The sequence below is a fragment of the Gavia stellata genome, chromosome Z (assembly GCF_030936135.1).
Source record: "Gavia stellata isolate bGavSte3 chromosome Z, bGavSte3.hap2, whole genome shotgun sequence".
NCBI classification, from domain to species: Eukaryota; Metazoa; Chordata; class Aves; order Gaviiformes; family Gaviidae; genus Gavia; species Gavia stellata.
The window spans coordinates 14,507,303-14,531,859 of NC_082637.1; the positions used below are offsets into that span (position 1 = coordinate 14,507,303).

The 24,557-nt window shown below is 35.8% G+C and overlaps 1 protein-coding gene across 1 annotated transcript in view; it reads left to right on the plus strand.

Annotated features, from left to right (window-relative positions):
* NIPBL (NIPBL cohesin loading factor) overlaps positions 1 to 24,557 on the plus strand; it is a 99,715-nt gene that overhangs the window by 70,612 nt on the left and 4,546 nt on the right. The window contains exons 22-42 of the mRNA XM_059834341.1: positions 714 to 846; positions 1,751 to 1,894; positions 6,279 to 6,368; positions 6,616 to 6,830; positions 6,931 to 7,033; positions 7,956 to 8,054; positions 8,156 to 8,302; positions 9,464 to 9,598; positions 11,278 to 11,376; positions 12,555 to 12,608; positions 13,811 to 13,919; positions 14,571 to 14,707; positions 16,278 to 16,418; positions 16,739 to 16,832; positions 16,943 to 17,097; positions 17,368 to 17,458; positions 20,679 to 20,852; positions 21,386 to 21,576; positions 22,359 to 22,466; positions 23,770 to 23,970; positions 24,398 to 24,544. Coding sequence (XP_059690324.1) covers positions 714 to 846; positions 1,751 to 1,894; positions 6,279 to 6,368; positions 6,616 to 6,830; positions 6,931 to 7,033; positions 7,956 to 8,054; positions 8,156 to 8,302; positions 9,464 to 9,598; positions 11,278 to 11,376; positions 12,555 to 12,608; positions 13,811 to 13,919; positions 14,571 to 14,707; positions 16,278 to 16,418; positions 16,739 to 16,832; positions 16,943 to 17,097; positions 17,368 to 17,458; positions 20,679 to 20,852; positions 21,386 to 21,576; positions 22,359 to 22,466; positions 23,770 to 23,970; positions 24,398 to 24,544 — 2,767 coding nt within the window. The remainder of the gene's footprint in view (positions 1 to 713; positions 847 to 1,750; positions 1,895 to 6,278; positions 6,369 to 6,615; positions 6,831 to 6,930; positions 7,034 to 7,955; positions 8,055 to 8,155; positions 8,303 to 9,463; positions 9,599 to 11,277; positions 11,377 to 12,554; positions 12,609 to 13,810; positions 13,920 to 14,570; positions 14,708 to 16,277; positions 16,419 to 16,738; positions 16,833 to 16,942; positions 17,098 to 17,367; positions 17,459 to 20,678; positions 20,853 to 21,385; positions 21,577 to 22,358; positions 22,467 to 23,769; positions 23,971 to 24,397; positions 24,545 to 24,557) is intronic.

Genomic DNA, 24,557 nt, shown 5'->3' on the forward strand with positions numbered 1-24,557 from the left:
CAAAAATACAAAAAAACCTAAAAATTACTTTCGATTAGCTATAGTCAGGAATGTCAATAGCTCAACAGGAAAGAAAAAATAGTGTATCTGAATAACCAAAGGATTTCTAAGAATAAGTCCTGAGGACTTCTTATCATGTTAATTTCTACTTTTAAGCCGAAAGGCTATTCAATAGCCATCTAGCAAACTCTCTGCATACTTCTGGTATCATCAAAGTTAGGGATGCCGCATAGAAGTGAAATACTGTCAGGTATGTTATCTTTTGATTTTTTTTACATTCTGATTTTAACCTTTGTGGAGCATAATACTGAGACGTCTTACCACTGTCAGATAAATCAGACCAAGCTTAAGGAATATAGACACAATACCTCCTAAATACCTCTCTCCAGCTTGAGCGGTGCAATTTTACCTACTTTGTCCATCCAAGTTAATGCAGATTTTAACTCAAAGCAATAAATTAAAAAATGTTAGGAGCAAAATTCCAGTGTCATGGATTAGCTGCTTTACTTGCACTGCAACTTGGAGTGATAAGTGTTTAAACTATCTCTCCGTAAATGAATAAAACAAATTTTCTGCTAATATTTCAAATATTTTTTTTAGAATTGCAGTAAAACTGTTTTTCTGGTTAAACATATGATTACTTCTCTTTACATCAGAAGAAAAGCTTAAATAACTCTTAAATTTGCTTACAAAATGCATTTTGTTTTAAACAGGTGTGGCAGTAAACAAGGGGAAGAAGATTATAGGCCACTGTTCGAGAACTTTATTCAAGATCTTCTTTCCACAGTCAATAAACCAGAATGGCCAGCTGCAGAGTTGCTACTTAGCTTATTAGGAAGGCTATTGGTAAGGGATTCTTGTTTTTAACTATTATATTAATTTATTTCTTGTTACAATGAAGACTTGCTTATTTTAGCTGAAACTACGATAGGAATGCTTTCTGATTGTTGACACACATGCAGCATTTAAGGATTTTCTTACGTGTATCACTACTATGTAATACATAGATGGCAAAATTTGGGTTAGAGGATCATCGATATGGAACTTGTTAAAGATCATATGTATACAGTTTCTCATGGAAGTCCACTTCCACTATTCCATGACACTTTCAACATGAAAAAATATCGTTGTATAGCATCTAATAAGTGTAGATAGTAATTTGGAATAAAGTCAGACTAATAGCTGTAATTATTCATGTTAAATATCTTCTCTGGACTATTTCTTTAGCACAGAAGCTGAAAACAATTAAGTGGTTTGGTTTTTTACCAAGAATAGCATTTACTTATGATATTTTACATAATGTGAATATTTTTGTTGATGTGTTTTTGAGAGTTGTTCTTCACTGTTACAATGCAATTAACACAGTAATTTGAGCTGTTTCTTGGAAAAATATTTTATGTTCCTAGTAAAACGTATCTTTCTTTATACTTGTATGTGTAATGAGAAAGTTGCATTATGGTGCTTAAGATCTATGCTTTTGCAAAAGATATCTGCTGTACTAGTTGTCCAGTTTATGAAAATATGTATTTTAAACAGCTCTAACAGGCATATTTAGAGAGAGAGACCCAATAAAGGAAGAAACATTAATGTAAAGTAGGTAGTGTATCTGTGATGTAGTAGTAAATTACGTAATTTTGTGCAGCATGGAAGTTAGGTGGAATTTTTAATAAGGTCAAGCAATGACTTGTGAGAAGAATCTCAGTTGCATAAATAAATATTTGTTTTTAACAGTTTATTCTGGTTTTCTTAGGTTCACCAGTTCAGTAACAAATCTACAGAAATGGCATTAAGGGTTGCATCACTTGACTATCTTGGAACTGTAGCTGCAAGACTGAGGAAAGATGCGGTCACTAGCAAAATGGATCAAGGATCTATAGCCAGAATCGTCAAACAGGTGTGTGAGACATCCTGTGCCAGCTGGATTGAGATGTATCCATTCATATCCCTGAAAATTTTAAAGATGTTTGAAATACTGGTGGTGTGGAGAACCACTCTTCATTGTTCAGATTTCTGAATCAAATATTCTCAATTTATAACTGTCACATTTGTTAGCTCATGTATTCCTTGCACCATTTCTGTAGTGATCATATGAAGTGGTTAATTACAGTGGTTTCTTGTGACAATATAGAGGAAATAATGGAGCAACAGTTGGATTCCATCTTAAGAGGCCTTAAAAATATGTATGTATGTGCATTTGCTATCGCAAAAAGGTAACTGAGCTTCTGGCAGTCATATACAGGCTTCACAGAGTTAAACTGTTAGGCCTGTAAGGTTAGTCTTCATGTGATGTAGCTGGTATTGGTAATTTTTTATATTTTTTTTAAATGGACTTGCATGTATCATTCATTAGAGAGTGCATATTTGCATTTCTGCTAATGCTGCTCCAAATCTGCAAGGGTGGCAACAATTATCAAAGCAATGTATGCATTTGAGCTTTACAGAGTACATAGTATGATGAGAAAATCTCAGATCTTATGTGTTCTTTTAAACATGTGGACTTGCACATTTCTTACGGACGCTATACATTTCTTTCTGACCTACTAACTGTTCTCAGCATGATCTAAAGTTGAGTAGTCATATCAAGTTCATTTCCCTTTCAGTTACCTGAAAAGACTACAGATCTATTACATGTACTTTATAATGACTGTTACAGATGTATGTCGAAGGAAAAACTTCTGCACTTTACAGACATTCAAATAAAGAATCAAAATTCATCTACTTCTTTATGAGGCTGATACTTCCCATAACTTTTGTCGATTAGAGTATTCTACAACATACAGTGTCAAATCATTATGTCCGTGGCCTAATATAATTTATACTTCTGTGTGCTAAGGGGTTATAATTCTCCTCTGTCGGCAGTGATTCTGACATATCTACATTAGATTTCATAGGGAAATACTTTAGAAAAATCCTTTTCTTTTTCCTTATCTCCAGAAGTTATAATAGTATTAAAAGATATTCTAAAAAGGTACATACCCAAGCAGTGACCTGAATTTTTCTATTTGTTTTGGGCTTTTTACAGGATCAGGCAGTAACTAGGCATGGGCATCTGCAGAAAATAAAATTGCTGTGGGCAATTGAGTGCTAAAAGCATTTTTTCAGTTATTCAGAAAGCTTAACATCAGTGATGGTAGACAGTACCATCTGTGCATTGTGGAAGGTGTGTACTATACACTATCATCAGTCAGGGTAGACAGTGTGTTGTTTATAAATTATTTGTGACATAAGAACAAATAAATACTTGAAAATGTGTATGTGACAGCTAAGCTTCACTTTGCTGTTCAAATGGCAAGAAAATAAGAAGACCCATTGGTAGACAAACTCAGCTGTAAACTTAAATTATTATTTCCATTCAGAAATTAACTTAGACCTCTACAGATTTTTTCTTTCCTGATGAATTTAATACTTAGGGTCTGTTGGATATTTCCTTCTATGCTCTTGATACCATTACCAGGATATGCCCCAATGATTGATGAATGCTTATAACTCTCTCTACTGTGGTTTGGACTCATGACCCATAGAATTAGATTTAGGAGAAAATCTGTTCTGTTTTGACATTTTTAAACAGTAGATTTTTTTCATAGAAATCTGCCATAGATTGTCAAGTTGATTTGAACACTTGTGCATGCATTTTATTAGTTTATCTCTTGATACACTGATGTTCTGGACTTGTAACTGTACCTTTCTCCACTTGCTGATGTTTTCAAGCTATATTATGTGCTGTATTTGTGACAAGATTCTCAATCTGTGCTGTTCATATAGAAGTTAAGGTGGTTATACCTTACAAGTTCTATTGCTGAAGAGAAAAATGGTTTGTAGCCGAAGAATTTTAAGCCAGAAATTATTCTTCTGCTTTTATTATCAATACTGAATATGATTTTTTGTGAGCTTCACAGTTTCTCTTTGTCAGTTCTGAGTTTTTTACTTGTTTGAAAATAGTTAGGCAGTTAAGGTTCATCAAGCAACCCTTTTAATTAGCCAGTTATCCATAGAATTTAACATTGTTTGAAGACCAGAATTTCAAATCACAATTTGCACATATATTTGGGTGCCAAATGTATATATGAACTTATGTCAGTATTATGTGCATTGTAGACATGTTTTGAACTCTTGAAGTCATTCATTTTGAAAAAAAAAATATCCTTTTGTCTGCTGTAACATCAGGAACTGCAAGGACCTGCATATTTCAGTACAGTACTAAGGAAAAAAGGGTAGTTTATGGGTTTGGTTTTATGCTGTCTTGTAGATGTTCGGAAAGTTAGTTTATGACGCATGCACAAGTTCCTTGATACTGATTTATTCTCTATAACCCATATGGGGGAGAAGCACATTGTCTCGTGGTCATATACAAGATCATTGTTCTATTTACATAGGCTAGAATTATCGACGCGGTCAGGATATATAGAATCATAGAAAGGTTTGTGTTGGGAGAAACCTTCAAAGGTCATCTAGTCCAACCCCCCCTGCAATGAGAAGGGACATCTTCAACTAGATCAGGTTGTTCAGAGCCGCATCCAACCTGACCTTGAATGTTTCCAGGTGTGGGGGCATCTACTACCTCTCTGGGCAACCTGTCCCAGTGTTTCACCACCCTCATTGTAAAAAATTTCTTCCTTATATCTAGTCTGAGTCTACCCTCCTTTAGTTTAAAACCATTACCCCTTGTCCTACCGCTGCAGGCCCTGATAAAAAGTCTGTCCCAATCTTACTTGTAAGCCCCCTTGAAGTATTGAAAGGCTGATATAATGTCTCCCCAGAGCCTTCTTTTCTCCAGGCTCTCTTTTCTCTCTTTTCTCTCAGCCTGTCCTCATAGGAGAGGTGCTCCAGCCCTCCGATCATTTTTGTGGCCCTCCTCTGGACCCGCTCCAACAGGTCCATGTCTCTCCTGTGCTGAGGACTCCAGAGCTGGATGCAGTACTCCAGGTGGGGTCTCACCAGAGCGGAGTAGAGGGGCAGAATCACCTCCCTCAACCTGCTGGCCACCCTTCTTTTGATGCAGGCAGGATACGGTTGGCTTTCTGGGCTGCGAGTGCACATTGCTGGCTCACATCCAGCTTTTCATCCACCAGTACCCCCGAGTGCTTCTCCACAGGGCTGCTCTCAATCCCTTCATCCCCCAGCCTGTATTGATACCAGGGGGGATTGCCCTGACCCAGGTGCAGGACCTTGCACTTGGCCTTGTTGAACCTCATGAGGTTCACATGGGCCCACTTACTGAGTTTGTCCAGGTCCCTCTGGATGGCATCCCATCCCTCAAACTTGTCAACCTCACCACTCAGCTTGTTGTCATCTGGAAACTTGCTGAGGGTGCACTCAATCCCACTGTTTATGTCATTGATGAAGATACTAAACAGTACTGGTCCCAACAGGGACCCCTGAGGGACACCACTTGTCACTGATCTCCATCCGGACAGATTGCACAGGAATGCGTCAGGCAGGACTTGCCATGCTGGCTGTCTCACATCACCTTCCTGTCCTCTATGTGCCTTGAATACCTATAGGAAATACAAATATTTCCTATTAAAGAGCCTCTTGGAAAAAATACATTCTGTTTTTTGTAATATCTAAACTGTATTAATATTAATGTGATACATAGCCTCCAGCACTAGTGTTCAGATTGATATTTCATATGTAATGCTTTTTGTGCATCTTAAAAAGTGCTTCACAGGAAAGTTAATACTACCCTATTCTTTAGGTGGGCTTTATGCAGTAATTGACGTTTTTTATAAAACGTGTATTTGTTGTCACTTTTTGACTGATAGAAACTTAGTTGAATCTCAGAGAGCATGCTTCTTCAGTGCTGGAGCACAGGGGTGTTTGGGAACAACCTTTGTAAGTTCTATCTATTTTACTTTTTGCCTTTTATCCCTTGGTCACCTGAGGCGTCACTTTTTCGGTATTTAATATTGATGACACAGCTAATGGTGACTTTTATAGGTTAAACCTTGTGTCAGTCTGCTATGTGTGATTTCAGCCCTTCTTTTTTCCTCTGTGACAGAGTGTCTTCAGACAAGATCGTAGAATGAAAATTAATCAAATCAGCCAGTCTGTTTTAAAACCAGTCATGTTCTGCTCTTAATCTTTAGACTTCAGAGCCACAGTCTAATTTGTTTCAGTCTCTATGCGGTTTATAAGTAATTGGTTAAAAAATTGTTAATGTTCTGCAATTACCAAAACAACTAACTTCAGTGTATTTTATATGTGGACATGCAGATTTTCAGATGATAGTTACCACTGTGCAATATTCTGTTTTAAAACTATCCTTCTACTTCTGACAGGTTTCAGGAGGAGAGGATGAAATTCAGCAGCTGCAAAAGGCTTTGCTAGATTATCTGGATGAGAACACAGAAACTGATGCATCATTAGTGGTAAATTTCAGCTTTCTGGTATCAAGTATATATAAAAATAATTTCAGTAATGTGTACTAAGTAAAATTATTTTCAGTTATGCATATTAATGCTTCAATTAAATTGTCACCCTAACATAGACTGTTGATTGTGTTTTCCAAAATATTGTTGATGCATTAGATTCACTTAATATTATTATAAATCTTTTAATTTTCCTTTTCTGTATCTGTTGGTTTTGTTTTCTGTGCATCCTGCTGTATTTCTCCAGTTTTCTCGGAAGTTTTATATAGCACAGTGGTTTCGTGATACAACTATGGAGACAGAGAAAGCAATTAAATCTCAGAAGGATGAGGATTCATCTGAAGGAACTCATCATGCAAAGGATGTTGAGACCACAGGACAAATCATGCATAGAGCAGAAAGTCGCAAAAAATTTCTTCGCAGCATCATTAAAACTGCTCCATCTCAGTTCAGTACATTAAAGTATGTTTCAGTACCGTGTATTTCTTTATTAGCCATGCATTTGATGTTTTAAATAATTTTTGATAAACATGTCCTAATTAACACATGGAATTTGTTGCAGGATGAATTCTGATACTGTGGACTATGAAGATGCATGTTTGATTGTTCGCTACTTGGCCTCTATGAGGCCGTTTGCCCAGAGCTTCGATATTTATTTGACACAGGTAAACTGTGCCAGAAGTCTTAGTACAGTGAAACACAGTTGGTTTCTGATTCCAAACACTTTTGCGGTAGTGTGCCATATCTGTTCATTGTTGAGCACAGGTATTTAACAGGCCATGATAACACCATGTGCTTTCATATTCTGTATTGATGACATTGATGTTTCTTTTTCTTGCATGCATTTCGTATGTCATGTCATACATACATTATTTTATTTGTCCATGTATGTGTATGGCAAAATCATTATGATTAGATGTACACAGTAAGAGGATAATTACAAAATGTTGAAATAATTTTCACAGTTTCTGTAACATGCGTGCTCGTTTGGTAGCATTAATTCATGAACTTGAGCTTAATTTGATTTGAAAATATAAGCCAGCTTGGTCAGTTGCTTGCAGTGCATGTTACTGTCACTTTGGAAGCTGTTGTTTGGCAGTGTTGTTTCTTTGCTTTTTCTGGGAGAAGGGCACTAATATGTTTGCTTGGTGACATGTTTGAATTCCAGTACTAGTTTAGGTTGCGTTACTTACACTGGTCTGCATGCAGAGCCATTCTTAAAATTACAGTGCCCAAATCCATCTCTCCTGTTAAAAGAACCATGGTGAAAGCCACAACTGAATGACAAAAGTAGAGTTTAAAATGAAGGGACTTAAGGTGAACATACAGACCCTGTGTAAATCCTGTTTGGACCAGTCTTAGAGATGTAGCAAATCCTAGTAAATATCCATGCTCAGTTATCAGTGCCATGGAATATCACTTGCATGAACCTTTTTACTGTCCGAGAAGATAAATTCAATTTTTAGTAGACAGCTATTCTTATTTTAGTTAAATTGTTTGCATGTTATTTTGCTGCATTTTTGCCTGTCAAACATTGTTTGCTACCTTCCCAAAGCAATTGAATCTTTGTTTTTGTTCTCTTATTAGATTCTGCGTGTACTTGGTGAAAATGCAATTGCTGTTCGAACAAAAGCCATGAAGTGTTTGTCTGAGGTTGTTGCTGTAGACCCCAGTATTCTAGCCAGGGTAAAAAAGGAAATATCCATCATGCGCATACGTTCTTCTGTCATGCTTAAAATAAATCTTTATTTCTTATTTTGAATCTGTGTTTCATTTGTTCTTTTTAGCTGGATATGCAACGAGGTGTTCATGGACGGTTAATGGATAACTCTACTAGTGTGCGAGAAGCAGCTGTGGAGCTGCTTGGCCGATTTGTGCTCTGTCGTCCTCAGCTTGCTGAGCAGTATTATGACATGCTGATTGAAAGAATATTGGTACGGTGACTTACAATATTTATGATAAAATAGGTGGCATTGGAAAATTGTTTTTGACTGAATTTATATGTTTAATAATACGGAATGATGATCACAAGAGTAAATTATATCTTATTGTTTAAATGGGGAGCATCATGCTTTTAAGACCAACCTTGTAAAATGCATCAGTTGTTTCCAGTAAGGCTTTCTTACATCAAAAGGTAGACATATATAGAAAGTTGTACCACACCAGAACCAGGATTATATTCCTTTTGATTCCATTATTAGGGCACAAATTAGGTGAAATAAGGAATTTTGCCACATCTCTGAAGTCTGAGATATGGGTCATTGAGGGCAATTCAGTAGTGTGGGTGGTGAAGAAAGATCTACAACACAGTAATCTAAAGATGCCATTTGTAATTAAAAAAAAAAAAAGATAAAATGACTTTGCTTTTCTATGCTGTTTTTAGTGTTTTAAAAGGCTTCCTATTAAAGTTCTTGTACAAAAAGTGTTTTTTGTCTGGGCATTCAGATAAAATACAATGTTAATTTAACTGTAGGATAACACTAGCTCTTAGCCTCCTTGCCAGGTTTTTAGTCAAATACTACTCATTTGCTATAGTAACATGACAAAACATGTTTGTGAAAGGTTTCAGAGAAAAGTAGCTTCATCTGCAAATGAGCATGCATAAAGCAGTTCATCCTGACATTCAGATTCAACAGTTTTTGAGTAAGGTAATAGGAAGTGAAGCACCTCATCCATCTCCTTAGACAAAGCCTAGGAAAATGGAAAAGATTGCTGCATGTGTCTTATCCATAGGGTTAATCCAGAGGCTTGAAGTATTACAGTCCAGATCTACAAAGAATCTTGTGTGTTCCAACAAAGTAGCTAAAGCGTCATCACATCTAGCTTGTAAGCTATTGAATTAAGAAGTGGAATTATACATTTGCAGCATCATGAGCTCTTAGATGGAAGGGTATAAAGGGAGGAAGCATTTCAGTATTCTAGGGACTCAGCCAGAACCTTTAGAATTGTTGCAAATAAAGTGGTAGAAGCTGTGCTGAATATGGGGAATATTTTAGCTGCCTTTTCTAAATACATTTTGCAAGTCAGATTGGGTGATCTGCAAATACTAATTCATATAATCTGTTTTTAAGAGTGTAATGCTTTTCTCTTCACAGGATACTGGTATCAGTGTCAGAAAAAGAGTCATAAAGATACTTAGGGATATCTGCATTGAACAACCGACGTTTCCCAAAATTACAGAGATGTGTGTGAAAATGATTCGGAGAGTCAATGACGAAGAAGGCATTAAGGTAGAATGAAATATATCCTTCAGGATTTTAATTACCGTTATTTTAGTGTTTCTATATTTTGAAAAAAAAATCAAAAAAGTATTGCATTTCTCCTTTGTAGTATTTATGACTTTTATTCACTTTTAATTTTTGAGAGCAACTATCTTAGCTTTCTAAAATGCCCTCTGACTTGTTTTTCTTTCTTTTTTATCTTGTATTTTCTTGAAGTTCTTGCTGACAATCAAAATATTTTGGAAACAAACTTCATCATAGGAAGTTTCATCTAAACATGAGGAGGAACTTCTTTACTTTGAAGCAGCCAGAGCACTAGAACAAGCTGCCCAGAGAGGTTGTGGAGTCTCCTTCTCTGGAGATACTCAGAACTTGCCTGGGCGCATTCCTGTGCAATCTGCTCTGGGTGAACCTGCTCTGGTGGGGGGGCTGGACTAGATGATCTCCAGAGGTCCCTTCCAACCCCTGTGATTCTGTGAAAACATATTTTCTAGAGGTTTTTTTTCTTCTTGCAAGTGTTGTCTCTGGTGCTTTTCTGACAACTAGAATTCCCATATAAAACTTAGACTCCTGCAAACAAAATAAACTTTAGGTCAAAACTAAGTACTTGACGTTAATATGTACCAGATTTGTAAGTTCTGCATGTAAAAACGATAAAGTATTCATCTGTGCTAATTTTGCATTAGTTCTTAATGTTCAATGAATCAGTTATTCCCCCTAAAATGTTACTTACGTGATCATACTCTACTCTTTGCTGAATGTTTGTGCAGAAGGGCACAAAACAAAGATTATGTGTTAAATCATAAACCTGACAATGATGGTTTTGTTTGATTTGGCAAAATAATTTTAAAATTGTTTGGTAATTAAGAACATACCTGTAATAATTTTGTATGACATTTTCAGTAGGATTTGAAATCTGCAACGTTAAAGCTGCAGCATGTATTTTTACCACTTGAGATATGTTAATGCCAAGTGGCTTTCTGAGAAGACTGTTAATCAAGAAGTAGATGAGCAGCTGGATTCAAGGTGCTGCTGGGAAGGGAGGATGATCTTGTTCTCTCTTGTCCTTCTCCTTGCCTTTCTAACATTAGAAAAAAATGAGGCATTATCTTCAATGTATTTTTTGCTTCCATGAATGAGGAGAGCTTCTTACAACCATATGCCTTATAAGAAATTGGGAATAATTTTGTTCACTTTCATTCTACTCCATTTTTTCCTGCATCCAAAAACATTGGAGGGGAACATCCTTCCTGTGTTTGGGTAGAGAGACTTGGCTTCTCTCTCTTTCCTACCTTGTCACAGCTGTTTTGAAAACTCCAAAGTTGCCTACCATTGCTGCTAGTTCTGCTGTAGAAATCATAATCTTGTGTTCAGCTGTCAGCTTCTCAGGGTACTTTATTTTCCTGAGGAATTCAGACGAATGCAGGAAGGTGGCAACTCTATTTTCTGTAGCATCAGTTTCTAGTGATGATTTTGCTGAAGCTTACTTAGAGGTCAGTGTAACTCCAGTAATAGTAGATCTGGGTCTGTCTCAGATAACATTTCCTACAACAATCTCACTTAGGCTGAATAATTCCTTATGAAATGGCACACGTCATCAACAATTCTATTGTATGGCTGTATTAGAAATAATACCTGTGTGCCAAGATAAGTTTATTTATTTCTGCCAATATTTTTTTTTCCTTCAGAAATTAGTAAATGAGACATTCCAGAAGCTCTGGTTTACTCCAACTCCACACCATGACAAAGAAGCAATGACAAGGAAAATACTAAACATCACTGATGTGGTATGTTAAACAAGTTTGATTTAAGTTGTGTGCAAAATTTGATTGTTTTTAGTATCTTTGAAATATTGTCTGTAGTTTTTTAGAATACAGTAATTTAATTGTGAGATGGTTTTCTTTTTATATCTCCTGGCATTGAATATATGCCAAAAATACTCATCTGATGGAACAGGCTTTAGGAAACTTTAAAGGCTCACTAATCTGCTGGCAGTGATAACTACGACCACACTATATGCAGGTTGTATAAAATACTTGTTCAGTTAAAACACAACAAATTTCTATAATATTTAACATTTTCCAGAAATTGCTAGTAGCAGCATATAGTTAAGCCTAACTAAGAAGTTGTCTCTGAAAAAAAAATTTTCCTCAAACAATTGGTAACAGTTATTTTGAAAGGTTAATAAGCCATTTTAACAAATACAGGGTCATGTTCTCACTCAGGATAAACTACTATCTGCATAATTTTATCAACTTTTTAGGAGCAGCAAATTAAATAGCGTGTCTCCAAAAGAAACAGATTTTGATAAAATAGAATGCTTTAATCTGTAGTGAAAATGTGTTGTGAAAAACCACTCTGCTGGGCAGGTATTTTAATATCAGTTATACCAAAATGTAAATAAAAGTACTCACTTCGTTACTTACAACTATGGGTTTAATTTTTACAAAATGGTAGTCTAGTGTGCGTTGTTCCAGGCTGAGAAGTCAGTCAATTTGACTTCAGCTTAACTCTCCTGCCAATTCTACATTGGAGCACCTGTGAGCTATTCCTGACATATGATATCAGTGAAGGCTTGGTTTGTTTATATAAAAATAGGTATATAGATATATATACACACACATGTTCATTCTTAATATGTCAGGCTTGTATTTGTGCTTTAATGTGTGCAAAATGTTCTACAAAACCAAAATTTGGTTTACGTTAGAGCCAGCAATCTCCAGTAAAATGTCTAGGCTTTGTGTTGTATGGAATACAAATTCTGGAGTCACTTAAATGGTGAGAGCTATTTTTCAAATGCAGAAGACAGTTTCTGATCTCCAGAGATACAAAATCACTGTTCTGAGTGCATATGAAAATATATCTATACACATTTACTGGTCTTTTAAGATGACATCTGTATTGCAGTAATTTTTCCTCAGATGCTTTTTTTTATTGACAAGTTTATTCTCAAAAATATTTCTAGGTTGCAGCTTGTAGAGATACAGGGTATGATTGGTTTGAACAGCTTCTTCAAAATGTAAGTAATGAATTTTGAATGTTTGGTACAATCATTGTTAGAATTTTAACATTTACTTTGGTACTAAAACATATAGAAGGGGGACTACAAGAGCAATCCTTTACAGTAGACAAATTCAGTTCATGCCCTTTTAAACATCTGACCTTTCACTAATTCTCATTGGTACAGTTTTCTTTGTCTCTGACATTAGTTTCTGCCTTTCCATATGATCTATTTTAAAAATACTCCACTTCTTCGTTTTGAGAGGGGGTTTGGTTTGTTTTTTTTTTTAATTCCATAGTCTCTTCAATAATGAGTGACATAAAATGAAGTCCACAGCTAAGATACTTAATTCTGAAATGAGGCATCTAGTGTAATGTAGATTTTTTTTAAATGGTAGATAGGTGTATTTTCACATCCAATGTATTTGTTACACAGTTTATAGAAGCAGTGAATCTTCGGAGTATGGGTTACTTCTACGTTATATTTTACGCTGATTTTTCTAAGAATTGACCTTGCTTTGTTTGTATCTCTTAGCCTGTATTATCATTCTCCTCTACATTTTGTATGCACTGGTTAATTTTAAGCAAAAAAAACCCCTTTTGATTTTACTTTAGCCTGTAGTGCCACAAAAATATGTAGCCAAGTAAACCAGAGCCTCTTAATGCCTGCACTGAAGGCTATAGTATGGTCTCAATCTTTAGATGTTGAAGGATCGTCATGGACACAGTTTCAGTACCCAAAGTCATACGGAAGAAGGCTAACTTATTAAAATGTTCATAAAACTATGTTTCATCTTCGTTTGATATTTTTGTGTAGTGTTAAAAACAACATTCCTTTTGAATTTGCTGGGGTTTTTTTCCTAAGCATTTTAAAAGCCTTCTAACTCCTATGAGTTACTGCTCACAAGTATGACTATGTTACTGTTTTCTGCATTATTTCATTAAGCACCTAGTTAGCTTTCATCCCAATGCAAAAATCAATAGAACTTTTCTGGGGTTTTTTTTGTGGTTGATTTTTCTTTACTTCTCTTGCAGTTTGGTTCGATTGTTTACTTCCCTTAATTTTCTCTTCACTACGTAACTTTTATGGAGAAGTTAAATAAATACTTTTGTAGTGTAAAATCCTTGTGTATCTATAGTAATTGTTATAAAACCAGCATGTATCCAGTGTAAATGAATGCACCCTTAACACTAAATTATTTTCTGTTTCATCTGCTACAGCTGTTGAAGTCAGAAGAGGATGCCTCATATAAACCTGTGAAGAAAGCTTGTACTCAACTTGTTGACAATTTGGTTGAGCACATTCTTAAATATGAGGAATCTTTATCAGGTAATACTATTTACAACCCAGTAGCTAAACTCCTTTGAATTTTATATGATACTGTAACAGTGGTTGTTCAAATTACTATCACAAAAAGTTACTGTTAACAGAATTCCTGTTACAAAACTGATGGTAATTAATTACTGCTTTTAAGTTGATTATGAACTTTTGAGCACAGTATAATAATAAATATTTCCTAATTTTCACTAGCTAACCACAATAACATGAACTTTGAAGCACAGTATAATAATAAAGATTGCCTAATTTTCCCTAGCTAACCACAATAACTGCTTTTGAAATAACTTGTTCAAGCTTTTAGATCACTAAAACCAAAACAAACCTGGCAAGTTTTATTCGCATTAGTATGTTCTACAATTGTAATAGGAATCATTGGCTGGGCCAGTGTTCTGTGTAGGGTAAGTACTTTAAAAACTGGTGATGTCTTTGAAACATCTTTGCTTCTTTTTTCACATATTTTAAGATCACATACATATCTTAACACGTTATGTTCTTATTTATAATCCAATAAGAATATTCTGTATTGATCTTGAAAGAGGTATAATGAAAGAGATATTTGAATTATGTTTAAGCCGTGTGTTTTTCATTGCTCAGACATTACTTGATCTTAATATCCTTTTTGTATGTTCTAATCTTTTGCAGATTCTGACAACAAAGGTGTGAATTCTGGTCGCTTGGTTGCTTGCATAACCACTTTGTTCTTATTCAGCAAAATCAGGCCCCAGCTAATGGTCAAACATGCCATGACCATGCAGCCATACCTGACCACTAAATGTAGTGTAAGTAGAGAAAATCAGTCTTTTTTTTTCCCCCAGAAAAATTAAGCATGGAAACGAATGGCTGTCTTGTATACTTGATGAAATTGAATGTAGGAAAAGAAAAATTAAAATTGTGGGTTTATTTCATGGGCATCATAGCTTCTGAAGATGCGAGGTCCTTTTGATGATCTCTGTAGCTTCTAAGATGCTGTTCCTCACACTCTACCTCCACATTTTACAGCCAAATGAAACTGAAACCTGTGCTGCCTTTTTCCCTTGAGGACTAAGACCCAGTTTTTCACCTGTTATTATAGTCACAGTCTTAAAAGTAGTTAATATTTAACATAGGTATCTTAATACAACGGGTATGGTTCCATAAGATAGAATGATCTAACACAACACATATATCAGAAGGAAAATGTCCTGCTCCATCCTTTTCCGTCATTCACCTCTCACTTCCATAGTTCTAGTGTTTTTGTATTCCCCTATAAGACAGTATAGCTCACAAAAATGGTAGAGAGCTATAATGCTGAACAGCCCCAATCGGGTAAAATGGCCCCCCTCCTCTGAAACATTGTGGTGTTTTCTGCCATTTTGATTAGTGGAGGTGGCTCAGTGAACGTTGTGATGAACCCCTGATCTGGCAGAAGGAGCAGGGCAGGATCATGCAGCCGTGGCTCAAGGAGGAGCATGGGTGGGTGGCAGCAATCCATTACATTAGGTCAGCTGCCCAGGGCAGGCTTGAAAGTAATTGTTATCAGCTTAGATGGTAGGTTATAGCCTAGCATTTTCCATGATCAGCTCTGGAGCATTCTCTAGGCGCATTTATAACAGACTTTTAGAGCTGCTTCTGTTCAAACACTATAGGAAAGGTTTATCTTGATTATTTACATGCTGCAAACAATTTAGTGGGTTACATCAGTTTTGTACAGGTTGAGATGAATTGTAGAATTACCACTGCAGCTTGAATATGTTAAATAGCTTGATAGTAGCATTTGGGAATTATCCTGTACTGGTTAGTAAGCTTGATTTGTCAAAAAAAGTAAATTTCTAGCAGGAAGTATCTTTAATAGATAAATGTTTTCCATAGATTCATCACTTACAATACATACACAGTCATGATAATGCAAACCAGTAATAATTTTAATTGGAATTTCTACATTTGTGCACATTATTACCTATTTTGTTTAAGGCATGTTGAGTCATAGCACAACTTCATTTTGTTGCTGACATGTGTTTCCAGGTGTTGTGTGTTCTGTAGTGTGCATGTGTCAGGAAGAGTTCCTAGATTTATTGTAGGACTCAAAAAATATTACCAGAAACTAAAGTTTTCAGTTCTGTCACAGCCTTGATGAGAGGTGAAGTTCTGCTCGTACAGATTTTTTTTTCCAGAAGTTCTGTAGAAAACAGAACTAGCTTTCATAATAATATATAATTTCATAGCAGCTGTAAACTATATAAATATTCTTTTAGATCTTTACCAAATATCTTACATGAGTTGGGATTTTTGCCTATCAGTGCATATTAGTAACACTTAGCTTATAGGTAACATGGCCAGAAATGTTAAAAGCTATAAATACTGTTGTTTCAGACCCAGAATGATTTCATGGTGATCTGCAATGTTGCAAAAATCTTAGAGCTTGTAGTGCCACTAATGGAGCACCCAAGTGAGACCTTTCTTGCCACTATTGAGGAAGACCTCATGAAACTCATCATCAAATATGGCATGACGGTAAGCTTTTAATTGCTACTATTCGGTTGATTCCATTTCACATTGTGAAATACATGGTTTTGGTTTAAAGAAAGTCGGTCTTCATTATGAAGATAACTTTTGAGCCATGAAAAATCAGTGTACTTGGTTTATTGGAGTTTGTATGTGTTGTTGCTGTATTTTAATGTGTTTGAGCAGGTTTTCAGAGCAGTCTATGAGGTGGACATTACATCCATTAGATCGTTAGTTTTAGTTCAGCATAGCTTTTTCCTGCATAACTTCACAAAAATCTCAATTGTAACTTCTAAACATGTAATTCATTTGTTCATTCTTGCTCCTAGGTTGTTCAGCATTGTGTGAGCTGTCTTGGGGCTGTTGTGAACAAGGTCACCCAGAACTACAAATTTGTGTGGGCCTGTTTTAATAGATATTATGGTAAGTAAAATCACAACACGTAATTGTCACTTCTCAGTTCTGGCTACAAGTCTTATTTTAGGGATATACCATGATTAAACACTGTGATTAAAACTTTTATCTCACTGTAGGTGCACTTTCGAAATTAAAAAGTCAACACCAAGAAGACCCCAACAGTACAATACTTACTGCCAATAAACCAGCACTCCTTAGATCACTTTTCACTGTTGGAGCACTGTGTCGGCATTTTGATTTTGATCAGGAAGATTTTAAGGGCAACAGTAAGGTAAAATAATTTGTATTTACTCTCCGTGTCTTAGATACATGGAATGCTCCACTTTAATTTGAAAGCACATTATTCCTAGTTTCTCAAAGCTATGTATTCTTTCATAATACATACAATATAGCTTTTGGGTTTTTAAGTGCGTGGTTCTGCAAAGGTCATTCAGTAAGATTGTGTTTCTCCTTTTCTTTTTGATATTTATGCTTTTTATAAGAGATTAAAAACATCTGTTTCATCTTCAAATAGCTATTATTTTTGTTTTAATTTGCTCAGGTTAACATTAAGGATAAAGTACTTGAACTGCTGATGTATTTTACAAAGCATTCAGATGAAGAAGTACAGACAAAAGCCATTATTGGCCTTGGTAAGAAAAATTAACAGTTTTTATTATTCTGCTATAGTAAAAATCCGTGCATGTCACTAGGAATTCATGTGTTTGTGTAGTGGCAAGGGAGTTTGTTTAAAATCAAAATTTACGGTGTGTTTTATTTGAGAACTCATTATAGAAAACTTGTCAAAGGGTTGCTAGTTGCATACTTCTGCAGCAGAGTGGAGGCTTTTGACAGTGAATGCCTTTTGATGTGTGACCAAATCTTAAAGTGCAGCAGGTTTCCAAAGTAATGGTGATGTTATTTTTTCTCCGCATGCAAGTTATGTTGTAACTCCAAATCTTGTTTTTCAGTCCACAAGGTATGATTAAAGAACAACTAGAAAAAATGCTGGAAAAACTTTGAACATTTTAAGTTTAGGAGCAGATATTCTGCAGGAGTCAGGGGAATTCTGGCAGTTTATACCAACTGGGGGTGCTCTGTGAGATTTCGCAAGGCATTGAGATGATGACGTAGTCTAGGTACTACAGTTTGTTTCAGAATTTTAGCTGTATTTCACTTTTAAATAGATTCTTTATCTGAAGTCATTAGTATCGTATTTCGGTGACTGGCAATAGTACATGAACTGCCATTGGGTGGTTTGCATCATGTTCATCCTCTGCTTAAGGACAAAAACTGTACATGTGAGAGAATCTTGTTTGGGTAAATAGGCCTTGGTTTCTGGAACAGTTCTGTTCATGGTTATGGCTTAGTCTAAAGAAAGTTGTCTCCCAGGCATGTGAGCTTGCATTGTATAGTTTAACTGTGGACAAGAATTTGCCTCTTTATGTTGCTGTTTAGGTGGCTTTTTAGCTATCCTGCTTCAATTCAGGCTAGGGAGGGCTCTGAGGATAAAGATCAAGACTGAATCTTGATTTCATATTCTATGAGAAACCATTTCAGACAGCTGAGTGGGATTAATGGCTTTAGAGTTGCCTCTGTTGCAGAAGCAATGCTACGGTTTTCTGGACTAGTTGGAGTTTTTCTAGGCATTATGTCAAGGTGCACAACACTTCCTGTAGTCCAGTCCAATTTAATTGTCCACTACAGAATAGTGTACATGGGATAGGGGCTATCTTCCTAACCATAGACATGATTGCTTCGCTCGTGGATGTGGAGAATGTTGCGTTCATGAAAAATGTTTATAAATTATTGACTGAACTGTGATCAGCTTGGAGGAAGAGGGGAAAATGGGGGTGGCTGTCAGTAGGCATTCTTCAGATTTTTTTTTTCCTCTGCCTGTAAGCATAACAGTCTTTATTTTAATTAAACCTCAGACAACTGTTTTCAGTGATATAATGATCTTATCTAAGTGCTAGTTCCATTTTGAGGGTAGCTGTTGGATGTATGGAGATGTGGTAGACAGTACAAACCTCCATCTTACAGGCCGGTAATTGAGCAAAGTTGTCAAAGCCATTCAATGTTTGTGTGCAGCAGTAAGGTGAAAAGGACTAGCAAGCTAATTCAACATTTATACACAGTGAAGGCGTCATGTGAAGAGTGTCTACTTTCCTATCAGCAATTATCAGTGTGTCATTTCAGTAAGGACTCTCAACAGTTTTAGCCTTTCGGATGTCTCACTGCTGTTGAGGGATTAAGCTTAACCATAAGCTTAATGATTATGGTTATGCTGCTCTTCCAGATGTGTACTTGCAAGGCAGGTTGAGGATATAAATTTTGTTAGTAAATTTAGCTAAACCTGTAAGTATCTAACAGGTAATGTCTTACTCAGCCAAGTCCAGTGCTTACTCTTAAGACTCTTAACAGAGTGAAAACACAGGAATGGAAGAGAAGTGGTGTGAGGGCAAACCCAAGATGTGGAGTCAGTCCTTAAAAGAACACAGCAGGTGCCTTTTTTTGTCTCCTATGACAAATTCTTATGCCAAATAAGATTTCTTCCCTGCTTACAGGGGATGGAAAAATATGAATTTCCCTGAGAATACTGGTGTTTTAGACGCCTTTAAGTGAATGAAGGAAAAAAGGTGTTATGGTTTGTTACACAAACATGCACTCACTTTTCATTTTTAAAATTAACCTTAAGAAATGAGTTGGACTTGCTCAGAGGTGGTCAAGTTGTAAACATCATGTAGAGAGTGCACAATTATACCATATATTCCAAAGACCATCATCATTCGTTTTTCTTTTTCTCCTCTTTCTCGTCTACTTCACCTGCTTCTCTCTGCTTCTTGTTTTGAAGCTGAAATGAGATCTTAAACACACAGAGGTCTTGCCCTGAACTTAGCCTTTACCTGCACTGTCTTTTCTGTGTGTATGGAGCCAGTTTTAAAAACTTGACTCAGTCTTCCCTTTGTTACAGCTATTTTTATACATTGCTTTTGCATAATTTTATTTGCTTTCATTTTTTTCCTCCCATTCTTCTTTTATGTTCGTATGTTTTCTGCGTGTTCATTCAGAATCTTAGTTTCCTGTGGTCATAAAAAATACATCTAATGTCTGCTTTTCTTGAACAGTCTTTAAAAAAAAAAAAATCAAGTAGTTAAACGTAATTTAAATCAGGATGTTATGTACCCATTACTGGTTTTTTATGACACTCTGTAAGAGTTTGTCAGCAGCACTTCTAAATCTACATATGTGATCTAAAATGGTATATACTGTCACTAGTTTAGAAAAGTTTTTATGAAATATAGACTAAGAACAACCAGTTCCTTGACAAGGGTAAGGCTGCAGCTAAAAACAGTTCTGTAGTGTATATCTTCCAACAGATATAGTCTCTGGAACGCTTCAGATAGTTTTCAAGAGAAGACCTTGAAAGGTATATAAATAATGACAGCAAGAGGTGTAAATTTTACTGTTTTTTTTTCTTTTAAGTTTTTATTTTTAAATTTTATTTTTAAATACTTGTGATATTTATCAATTTTTCCACATTTGCTCTGCCTCTGTGTGAGTAACTCTTCACAGTTTCAGCAGAATGTTTTTCTCTAAATGTATTAGAAAAACAACAGGTAATTTTTAGTAATGTTCCTCCCTTGTTCTTATGAGAGCTCCTAGTCATTCATATGCAGGACACTACACTGGACATGCTTCCAGACCTGTATAACTCTTCTTTAGTGCACAATACTGTTTGAAGTAGAAAAAGCTATGCTGTTGGGACGAGATACATTTCATACTTCTATTTTGAAAAAACACTTAAAAAGTAGAAATACAATTTCTAGATTATAATAATGTGGAATATTACCTCTTTTTTTCCACCCTTAGGATTTGCATTTATACAACACCCAAGTTTAATGTTCGAACAGGAAGTGAAGACTCTGTACAACAGCATTCTTTCAGATAAGAACTGTTCAGTAAACTTAAAAATCCAGGTGTTAAAAAACCTCCAGACCTACTTGCAGGAGGAGGATACACGTATGCAGCAGGCAGACAGAGACTGTAAGTTTTGAGTTCTTCTGTGCTAATGAGGCATGCAAACACTAACTTTCTTGCATATGATTACATGTGAACTGAGTCACGATTGTTATCAGATGTACCGAAAGTGTCTTGGAATAATTTTCAAAAATTCATTACATCCATAGGTATAGGCACACAATAGGTATATTATTTGCTTTCGTGGTATATATATCCTGGAAGCAATCCAGAATGCATAATTGCTGTAACGATGATAGTAATACTTTTTATCAAAATCTCCTCTAAGGTTAATTTGCAGGTAGAAAATAATAAATACAGGATATATTTTTAAAATTAAACCCATTTATTAAGGAACAAGACTTTAATTAAAGTTACGTCTCTAGTTTTTTGATGTATATTTACCATCAGGCGGTTGTACGTTTCATGAGGTTATAAACCCATTTTAAGACAGCTGAAATGTGTATGTACTGTAAAGCTTAAAGATCAGCATGCATCAAGTAATGACAAAGTAAATGATTATACTGTGGTGTGTGCTATTGCTTTTGTCCTTTTTACAGGGAAAAAAGTAGCAAAACAGGAAGACCTGAAAGAAATGGGTGATATTTCCTCAGGGATGAGTAGTTCCATCATGCAGCTATATCTCAAGCAGGTCCTTGAGGCTTTCTTTCATACCCAGTCCAGTGTACGCCACTTTGCTCTAAATGTCATTGCACTGACGTTAAACCAGGGTCTCATCCATCCTGTTCAGGTATGGTAGGCTTTTATGATGGGACTTTTGATTTGTTATTCAGCTTTCAGAGGTTTTCACACTTGCTACATAAATTCCCAGTTTTTCTTTTCCAGCTGTGCTACAGTAATTTCTTACTGTGGCAAAGGGCCTTTACAGAAAGCATATTTTGAAATCTTTTATGTGAGATTCCAAATGCTGTATTTTCTGGTTTTGGATCAAGATGTAAAAGCCCAGCCAGTGCCTGGAGAGCATGTACAAATGTACATTGGAGCATATTTCTGTTATAAATTTGAGGTGTATGCCAAGTTGTTTTCTTCATTTGATTCTTTATCCTGGAAAATGTGTCAGCTTGCCTCCACCTCAATCCCCATATCCTCCAAGCACTGTAGAATTCCACAGTCCATGTCAAAACTTCAGTCACCATCTCCATTATTCTTTGCTTACATAATGTTTTTGTAATTATTTTTTTATACTGCAGCTACTGTGCATGTTCAGTCATAAGTGGTATTTGGTTTTTTTAAATGGCGTTTTTTGTAGTGCAGATTGACTTTAGAGTTTGAGAGAAAGGGAAATACTACCTGAAACCTCACACAACTTCTATCATTTATAATGCTTGTGTCTCATGTTGTTTTGTACTATTTGCTTGCAAAAAGTAGTCAGGTAGTAAGCTGCATAGAGCTTCCTATTCTAGCTCCTGCAGTAGTCAGAATATAACAAGAACAATGCTGTAGTAAAAGAACAAACACTGAGAAAAGAGGAGGTACAATGACTCTGAATAATCATTTAATTTCTTTTTCAAGTGTGTGCCGTACTTAATTGCTATGGGCACCGATCCAGAGCCCTCTATGCGAAATAAAGCTGACCAGCAGTTGGTGGAAATAGACAAAAAATATGCTGGGTTCATTCACGTAAGTAATTCTAATTTAACATTTTATAAAATACTGTTATGTTCGCTAGTGGTTTAACACCTGAGTATGCCTCAGCTGCAGAAGAAGAATATAAAGTAGCAAATAAAAACTGTAAGCTGTTGTAAAGATGATCTCAACTGTTCCCCGTTTGGAGATTTCCGTTCTTAGAAGTAGAAAGGATATAACAATTTGAAGTGTCTCTTCCAGTCCAAAATTTCCTTTAATTTATAATTCACAGAAGTATTTTCCTCATTGAATAGTACTTAAGAGCATTTATTTGATAAGAGGTAAGGACAGCTGTTTCATAATGTTTAGCAATGATTTTCCTGTATCAGTGGACTAGGGAAGAGAACACCTTCTACCTAAGTAGAAGTCCTTAGTGTGTATGTATCAGAATGTTAAGGCATCAACGCTTTGTAAATTGTAATCTAAGAGGAAGGAGCATAGGAAGCAGTTTAGATCTGAGGGATCTTGCCGAAAGAAAAATCTGAGGGCTCAGTGAGGACTTGTGGAGTTGTAGCATAGTGCTAATAATTCTGCTTAAGATCTGAAATTGAGCTGCAGCACCCTCTCCTTATTTCAGAAGGCCCCAGTCTAGGTTCAGTGTGTGTACTACATTTTGGGACTTCTCACATCTGCTTGTATTCCACTGCAGTTGGAGCATTGCACTGTTGTTGACATCCAAATAGATCCAGTAGGTGAAGGCTAGCAGATTAAATTTGCTATGTAGGCATTTGGGATTTAAGACAACGTATAGATGAATAGACAACTTGCTGAACAGCAGCAGAGGTGGTATGGGGAGAGTTGGATATGCAGCCTAACTAGAGATTCAGTTTGTCCTGAAACTAGAGCAAGAGCCTTGAAGTAAGTAAAATCAGCTGGAAATTACAGGATATATGCAAAAAAAACCTGATTTTCTGTTTGTTAGTCCTGTTGTACTAATATGGACTCAGCTATTGGTTTCACTACAAGTGACATCAACCATACACATTTGGTAAAATAATTCTGTTCATGTATGAAAACATTTCAGTATTCTTGAAAATTGTTTAAATTGGAATACCTGGCTGTAGTAGGTAAACAGATTAGCTGTATGTTTCTAACAGAATTTAGAGTGGAAGCAGTTCACAAGATATTTTGATCTCTGCCACAAGTTCTGTTTTAATCTGTTTGCCAGGTCAAAAGGTAGTATCGCCTCAGTGCATGTTTTAAAGTTAAACTTCAGATGAGCATCCACTTAAAAAGACTAAGTTTTACTGCTTTGAAAGCAATGGTTTAAATAAAAATAAATACGTTTCCATTTCAGATGAAAGCAGTGGCTGGTATGAAGATGTCTTACCAGGTACAACAGGCAATTAATACCTGCCCAAAAGATCCTGTAAGAGGTTTTAGACACGATGAATCATCCAGTGCATTGTGCTCACACCTATACTCCATGATCCGAGGGAACCGTCAACACAGACGAGCATTTCTAATTTCTTTACTCAACCTCTTTGATGATACAGCAGTAAGCATCACATTTCCTTCACTTAAAAATTAAAATACAGCATTACAAGCTTAAATTCTCCTTCTACAATATATTTTTATGACATAATTATTGATAACTTTATTTCCTTAATGTACCTTGTTTTGCTTTGTAATATAAGGTATTTACGGATATAATATTACCTATATAATAGAATGCGTTTGTTACTTTTGCATCATTCTGTACCCTTCTATACCCAGTTTGGACTGATCAGAAATAATGTATCTTCAGGTACGACTAAACTTTGCATATACACATGTTGTTCAGAGTGGGTTTGGGGAGGTACATAGAATAAAATTTGTGATCATGTTTTTGCTCTGGACTGTTAGGAACACAGGGTAAGTGTATAAATCTAAGATATTTGAATGTGTATTTATATGTACTTTTCTTTTTTTTTTTAAACTTCCAGAAAACAGAGGTGAATATGCTCTTGTACATAGCAGACAATCTAGCCTGTTTTCCTTATCAAACACAGGAAGAGCCACTGTTTATAATGCATCACATAGACATTACGCTATCAGTTTCTGGTAGCAACCTACTACAGTCATTTAAAGAGGTATGTGCATTTA